The sequence below is a fragment of the Anguilla anguilla genome, chromosome 2 (genome assembly GCF_013347855.1).
Source record: "Anguilla anguilla isolate fAngAng1 chromosome 2, fAngAng1.pri, whole genome shotgun sequence".
NCBI lineage: Eukaryota > Metazoa > Chordata > Actinopteri > Anguilliformes > Anguillidae > Anguilla > Anguilla anguilla.
In genome coordinates, this window is record NC_049202.1 from 40,480,354 (window position 1) to 40,488,404 (window position 8,051).

Genomic DNA, 8,051 nt, shown 5'->3' on the forward strand with positions numbered 1-8,051 from the left:
ATAAAATATTTGATTTAAAATACAAATTTTGAGGCCATAAACACAACCTGAGATGCTGATTCTCATTCTCTGTTAGCAACAGCTGTAGCATGGTACTTTAGTGGTAAAGGTGTCATACTGCACCTTTAAAGCAAATCTCACAAAACATTTGAAAGAATTCACACAACATATTCATTTGAAAGCACACGGGTGTTTATAGTATGCTTTTAGTTTTGAAAATCGTGGTAGGTGTAGACTGAGGAAAACTTTAAAGGATAAGAGTTAAAATTTTTGTATTTCAGGATACAACAACTTACATTTTTGCATATTTGGCTCATTTACCATTAAATGTATTGAAAAACAAGACTGTGTGGGCTATATTCAAATGATTTAAGAAGTTACTTTGTGATATGTTCAGTTTCATGAAGTATACCAAGAGGAAGTTGTTATTGTAACTCCAAGAGAGTCTGTCCGCAGCTCACTGTTTAACTATTAGAGAGAGGAAGGTTGTGTGTGTACTCTGGTTCAGTTCAGTCCATGTTGACAGTAAAGCTAACATTTTGCTGTTGCAGAAATTGTTCCCTTAACGTTACAGACATGGTTTAACGTTGAGGACAAAGTCCCAGTCACTCACCCCATCTGTTTAACACCTGGCTATTTCACTCACTGGTCCGCTGGCCATATTTACATCTGTGAATTTCCCTTGTTATCAGTCTCTTTCCTAAGTTCCTTTAGTTTCTTGTTTTTCCTGGCTGTTTGAAGGGATTTGAGACAGAGAGGGAGAGAAGCTCGAGTCAGACCTAGATGCTGAGAAGTGGGGAGGGACAACAATTAGGACAGTCTGAAACAAATAAAAGTGAGGCTGAAAATGGCGAACAGTTTTGGCATTAGGTGCCTCAATAAAAATTATTAACAAGATTGAAAAATGATCCAGGATAATTTTGCCTAAATTCTTGCGGTCATTCAGGTAGTCATTTCAAATATGAATGAAACAAAACCGAAGTTGAAACCAGATAAGTTGACATGACACCTGCTGTATATACAGATTGACTAACAATTGCCATTTATGTGAACACTGATACTGAAATATCATCAAAATTATCATAACATATATACAGAAAACCTAGATGCAGATGTTCGTGTGTCAATGAACAGTGACTCAAAATTCAAGTTTGAAAGTCACTCATTAACTAACGCATTGCCCAAAAAAATAACGTATGACCTCTGGGTGCTCCTCCTCTTTATTCTTCTGGTTTGTCTTTCCATAATTCATTCACTGGCGCCACTCTTTTTGGACCCACCGTAAGGATTGCCTCAGTTAAAATTTTGTAAGTATTACTATTACTAATTCAAATGTAGAAGAAATATGCTCTATTTGCATGACGAATATTTTTGTGTGCATATGAATAGGGAACAAAATTTTCATAATTTTATGAAAGTAGGCTTCATTTTATGTCTGTCTCTGGTTATCTGTCCAATTGAGTCTGATTGTCAGTGTTTGCTTCTTTGTGTTTTTGTCTCTCTCCCTCTCTATATTTCCTCAATCTATTTCTCGATCATGGTATCATTCTGATGTGGTTGCCATCACTCGTCAATCTTCCCACCAGGAATATTAACAGGCCATTCAGAGCATTGGGAGACACTGAGACTGACATTGCTGCAGTGTGTGTGAAACGGTTTGCTGTATATTACATAAACGTATATGTACCATATAATGTAGCAAGCTGAAAAAGCTACCGAGGACTCAAGATAATTGCAAAAGGTGGAATAAGTGACCCATAGTTTACAATATAGGGAACTATTAAAAGTACCGACAGACACAGTTTACCATCAATTCAGTCTTAGATAGTATACATGGAATCTGTGAGGTCACTTCTTATTCGCCCATCATTCCATCACTTACTGTCAGTCCGTCTCCTGGGAACAGCTGCTCCCAGAACAGTAAATGGAAAGCGCCTTGCAGTTTGCCCTTTCCCGGGTGGCAGTGCCCTCCCAGCAGCCCTGAGCTTTGAGGATTCCAGTGCCTTCCATGTGAAGAGCCTTCGAGAGCTGGTTCGAGCTTTGGGAGTGTTCAAATTCTGCTCATTCCCTATCCTGGTCAACAACAGTGGAAAGGTGAGTGAGAGATGGGAAGGGAGGGGAGCTTCCACTGCTGTTACAGTGCAATGTCAGTGGCTAATTGCACATTGTCTGATTTTTCATATTGTCCATATGAAATTTATATATTGTTCACAGCGCTTAATTTGTAAATCAGGAATTGCTGAGACAAAAGTGTCTGTGTGAGGAAGGTGACTGGTGCATCTCAGAGGTCCCAGAAAGGAAAAAAAACAAAAAGGAGGAGCTTTGTGGACCTCCATTGACCATCATTGATGCAACGTGCGTTTATATATACAGTGATCTCCATAATGTATAGGGCAAAGGCATATTTTTTGGATGGGCAGGTTACAGTTTGCATACAAGTACCTAAAATAACCTACAGAGTTCTGGAAAAATCTGTGGACTGATGTCATGGAAATTACACTAAACTATATCCCTCAATAAAAGATTTCCACAAGGCAGAGAGCGATGAAACATACTTTTCTCTTTATTAAGATCTCAAGGGAAGAAAAGCAGCTGCTCTCAGATAGGACAATGGGATTTGTTCCAAAAATCGTTTGTACATAGCACATTTTTATACATTTCGAGCCAAAGCATAGTTATATAAAACAGATTTTCATTGGTTCATTTTTCTGGATACAGATACAAATTTAGACAATTCCGGTTACTGTGGGTTATTGTACTATGTGCCTAAATCTCATAAACAGAAAAATTTGGATGGGTAAGAACCTTCAGGTCTGGCATTCAAGGTGACCAGACCTTGAATGGTCATGATATTTTTAGATCTGGCAAAAAACAACAATTTCCTGTTAACTCCTAAGAAAAAGGAATAAAGAAGATTTACTTGTATCATAGTGATAGCAAGAGCAAAGTGTGGAGGCCAAAAGGAACTGCCCAAGATCCAAAGCCCCCCTCGATGAAACATGGTGGTTCGGGGTATTATGTTATGGTTCTCTCTCTCTTCGTCTCTCTCTCTCTCTCGCTCTCTCTCTCTTTCAGCTTATGTCTCTTGCTCGCTCTCTCCTGGGTAAGAGAGGTTTCTCGCTGATTCTCCGGCCCACAGTCTATGCCCAGTTTGTTGCTGGGGAGACTGAAGGGGAGATTGCTGTTGCCATGGAGAAAATGAGCTCATTGGGACTGCGCCCTATGCTGGCTGTGCCTATTGAGGAGGACCTTGGAGAAAGCACAGGGTTTGATCACCATATCAGCGTTTATAAAACACAATGTCTTTCATTGATCAACAAATGATATTCAAAACAATTTATTCATTTTAATTCCCAAATGCTCATATCAGAAGTATGATAGCATTATTTTCATCATGACATTAACAGGGAGCGTCGCTACAATGACAACCTTGAGGCCATGTTAGAATGTGTGCGATTATCCAGTAGCAATGCTTTGACTACAGATCCCATGATGCAACTGAAGATCACTGCACTACTAAGCCCAGAGCTTTGTGTGAGTGATGCTATGTTATTATTTTAATTTATTTAACAAACAAAATATTGTTTTTATGTTTGTGTTAATCCTGTTTTCCTTCCTCATAGTCACTGATACTGTAATGTTGGGTATTTATATTTAATTAAAACCGATCTGACTGAATCACAGAGTTATATTATTGTCGTGTAAATTGGTTGTTTCATATTGATTGTTTATTCTGACTCAGGTCAAACTGACATCCCTTCTGTCAGAAGAACAGTATGATCTAGATCTTCTGGTCAGAGCCATGGATGGAGAGGTAACCAATTTTTTAATTAAAAATGAGTATATTCTTCCTCTCTGTGCTTGTCTATTGTGTCCAGTGCAGTCATTCCAATGATCTATTTCAATCTCTCTCTCTCCCAGCTTATCAACTTCCCTGGTTTAACAGAGAGTGAAAATACACACTTTCTCTGTGGCCTCCAGAGACTGAACAAAGTGGGAGAGGTAGGAACAGAAATAGCATTTAGTGCTAATTTGCAACTTGGACAGACTTGCATGCCAATAGTGACTCTCTCATAAGACACACAAAGTACCCACACATCCTTCGCCTTTTACATGTAAATGCAATTAGCAATTAGCCAAGATACCAGACTGTGATTAATTTTAACTGAAATGAATAATACATTTGGCATAATATATAATTATTATAAAATAATTTTTCTTGCCCAAATGTGTGGGTTTATGTGGAATAATTCATATTCTAGCACCCTTGCCAAATAAACCATGAACCACAAATCAAATATGATGAATATTCTTCATTACAATACTTCTTATATAGTGTAATATAGCAAGCAAGTGTTATGTTAAGTATGATAACATTTTTTACTAGAAATGATAAAAAATTAGAAGCTTCCTGAAGATTGTCTACCCTTATACATTATGATATTACATAATATAGAAATTAACAAAAAGATTTACACACATGATTATGTAAATGCATAAATAACATATTATTAACATACAGGTTCACACAATACATTGATGAATTATATCACTAATGTGTTTGAATTTATCACAGGCTTTTACAATTAAATGCCAAAAAAGCCACAGCTCAGTACTGTGACAACTTAAAAAAAGACATTCCACTAATGTCTGAGGCACTTGGACAGAGATGGTTTTCATCCATCCCTGACATGTTAGATAATAGTTTCATATGCTCATGTTCTTGTTGTTAAACTACTTTCTGTATATCCCCTCCAGGCAAGTGTCATGAAGGTACGGGTTTTGGTTGATGCAGAATACACGTACATGAACCCTGCCCTCGCCCTCATAACCATGGCAATGATGAAGAAGTTCAATCAGAAGGAAGCCTGGATCTGGAACACCTATCAGTGCTACTTGAAGGTTGTGCATCTCTCCACTGGTTTTTCCCCTCTTCCTTTCTTGGTCCCGTAACATTGTACTCATCCTTTGCTTTGATTAACGTTTTGTTGCTTGTCTTTTTTATAGACCCAACAATATTTCCACTATCTCGTGTTCATCTGTTTTATATAACCAGCAATATTTCCAATATCTCATTTCTCTGAACTGCCATATTTGTCTGTGTCTGTGTTGGTAATGATGTGTGCGTACTCTTGTGTATTGATGTTTAACCGCCCTTGTTTAGGAATCAACATCTTGCTTGCTTGATGCGATCAATCAGTCTGTCAATCAGTCCTTCTGTCTGGGGGTGAAACTTGTGCGAGGGGCTTACATGGACAAAGAGAGGAAACTGGCCAATCAAGAGAGTAGGCCAGATCCCATTCAACAGTCATGGGAGCACACCAATGACAGGTGGCTGAGGGGAAACTGGGTGGGGAGATTGGAGAATATGTGTACGTGTGCACATGCATAAGGACTGGCATGTGTCTGTTTTCATGAGTGGTAATATGTTCTGTATGTTTTTTGTTTTTTTTGTACATGCGGCATTGTGTGATTGCAGTTATAACGGCTCTCTGGACATCTTATTGGACCTGATATCCCAGCATCCCCAGCGTTTTCGACTCATTGTGGCAACGCACAATGAGGAGTCAGTCAGACATGCAGTTTCACGGTATGATGTGTATATAACACTGTATTGTGTTGTCCATGCTGTCAGTACACATAACTGTTTTAACCCTCTCTTATACTGTTACGATATTGTTATGTTGTTGTCTTGTGACTGTATGTGAGTATATTTCTTTTCTGTGTCAGGATGGCAGAGTTGGGCATAGACAAGCAAGCTGGCTCAGTGTGTTTTGGACAGTTGCTGGGGATGTGTGACCATGTCTCTCTTACACTGGGTAAGACATCACTGTCAGCGGTAGTGCAAATGTACGATCGTATATAGTCAATATTATAATCTGTCCGCTTTCCCCTCCCCACCACTCTTCTCCCATTTTGCTTCCCCCATCTCACTCTCTCTTTCACCCTCTCCCTCTCCTCTCCCTCCTTCTCTGTCTCAGCCCAGCAGGGTTACTTGATATACAAGTCTATGCCTTATGGCTCAGTGGACGACACGCTGCCCTACCTGGTGCGCCGCGCCCAGGAAAACCGCACCGTGCTGCAGGGCATCCGCAAGGAGCGTGACCTCCTGAGACAGGAGCTGAGGAGGAGACTGAGACTGACTGGAGGCAGATAGAGGGAGGAGTGCAGGGAAAGGTGGAGAGACAGGGGCTGTCCGAATAGGACAAATCAGCATCAGAGAGCTGGAAGTCAGCGTGAGCATGGAAGAAATCTCGTAAAGTGCCGAATAAAAGACAGGGAAAGTTCAGATAAAATATATTATGATCATGGGATTGAAGGCAATGTACAGGGATAAGAGTTGGGTTGGAAGGATGATTTACGTATCATTAGTATTTTTAATTCAATAAACTGTCAAATGAGAATTTAACTTTTTTTTGGAAACAATTTTTCATTTGCCTTTGTTTTAGAACTTAAGAGGAATATATATAATTATTTCTGTTTTATTGCTCATCTAGTAAATAAAACACAACAAAAGTTAAAACATATTACTAAAGAATTCACAGATTCATGTTTGCATTCATGAATTGTAATCTCAAACAGATGTATTGCATTTTTGTCTTTTCAGAAGAAGTCACAGTTTTCCAACCCATTCTGTCTTCTCTTAAGAATGTTTGAAACCAAATGGAAAGAGGGGGAGTACAAGAAGGGTCATTATCACCTTGTTACTAATTACCATCCCTCTCCCACTCCAACAACGCTTCTCAGCACTAAACTGAGAACAAATGTGTTTTTTATTTTTTCTCTTTATTTTCTTTAGATGGACCGGTGTCACAGAATATACATACTAAAAGACAATTTCAGACACATTAGAGTGGGCAGACAATGTAAAAATAAGACTGAGACTGCGATTAAAAGGGTCTTATTGAAAAAACAATATAAATTGAGAAAATTGTGAGTTTCCATACCTTTTTCAGCTTAGTTCTCAGTGTCTGCTTTTCCCCCTGCACAGATAAAAAGGTTAATGAATATGGAAAATGTAAGCATTTTATTATGACTGATTTAACTCATGATAGCTCCTAAATGTTAATTTTAAAATAAGTTCAGGTCAACCACTGTTTAAGTAAGAAGTGCTCTATATTTGGTAGTGTTGAGTGTAAACATATGAAGGTGTGTAAGTCTAATCACTGCAAAGCGAGGGACTGAAAAAAGTCGCATATCTGAGTTGAAGCTGGTACAGACTGGCCAGAAAACTGGTGGTCAAGAAAATCTGCCAATTCGCTAAGCAAAGGCCTCACATATGGGATTTAGCCAGGAGCTCTTCCTCTGAGTCTGTCTTCATTCAGAAATTTGGTCAGCCATTAGCAATCAACCTTTAACCAGTGAGCCAAACAGCCGCTGCACTGGGTGAACCATTTGAGCCTTGCATGGCAAGTTTACACAGCAGCAGCAGCAGCACTGACAGTGTTCTCAGCTTTCAGTAATAAAACCAGGAAGCAAGCGTAAACTATCCTGCAGGAGCAAATGAAAATTGGAACTAGAAGTTGGAACACACACACAAGCACATGATTAGCCAAAAATATAAAAAAGTTATGGTATATTATAGGGTTACATGGAACTGTAACACTAATATGTGTATTACATCTAGTACCACTTTTTGCCTTTTTTGCTCTTGTCATTACATTTGCTGTTTTGGAGTGCTAATTTCTGATTGCTTTTCACTGATTTTCAAATGTTCACTGCATTTTTCCTCATAGACAGCTGATTTTGTTCTTCTTGTGGATTCAGAGATGGGGTAGTAATGTGTATGTATGTACTGCTGTATCTAACGGTATATAATGGTAATTATCTGCAGGGATTGCTAGCCTTAGCTCACTGATGGTTGTGTGTGGGGTACTGAAGAGAAGAACATGAAGAAGCAATGCATGTGAAATGTCTAATGTACACTGACATTTAAAATTTCACATTTTAAATTATTTTTAAATAAGAATATCCTAAATGTTTTCTGTAGTATTTTCTACACACAAAGAAAAAATGACGAAATAAAATTATAGAAAAAGGTAATATGCAGA

At 38.6% G+C, this 8,051-nt stretch overlaps 1 protein-coding gene across 1 annotated transcript; it reads left to right on the plus strand.

The window, feature by feature from the left end:
• Nucleotides 1-848: 848 nt before the first annotated feature.
• Nucleotides 849-8,043, plus strand: prodh2 (proline dehydrogenase 2). The gene is made up of 11 exons (XM_035403998.1): nucleotides 849-1,307; nucleotides 1,587-2,094; nucleotides 3,076-3,266; nucleotides 3,408-3,534; nucleotides 3,743-3,814; nucleotides 3,922-4,002; nucleotides 4,759-4,902; nucleotides 5,165-5,331; nucleotides 5,480-5,590; nucleotides 5,731-5,819; nucleotides 5,982-8,043. Exons 2-11 carry the CDS (start codon nucleotides 1,834-1,836, stop codon nucleotides 6,155-6,157), a joined length of 1,419 nt encoding a protein of 472 aa, XP_035259889.1. The 5' UTR covers nucleotides 849-1,307; nucleotides 1,587-1,833; the 3' UTR covers nucleotides 6,158-8,043.
• Nucleotides 8,044-8,051: the final 8 nt, after the last annotated feature.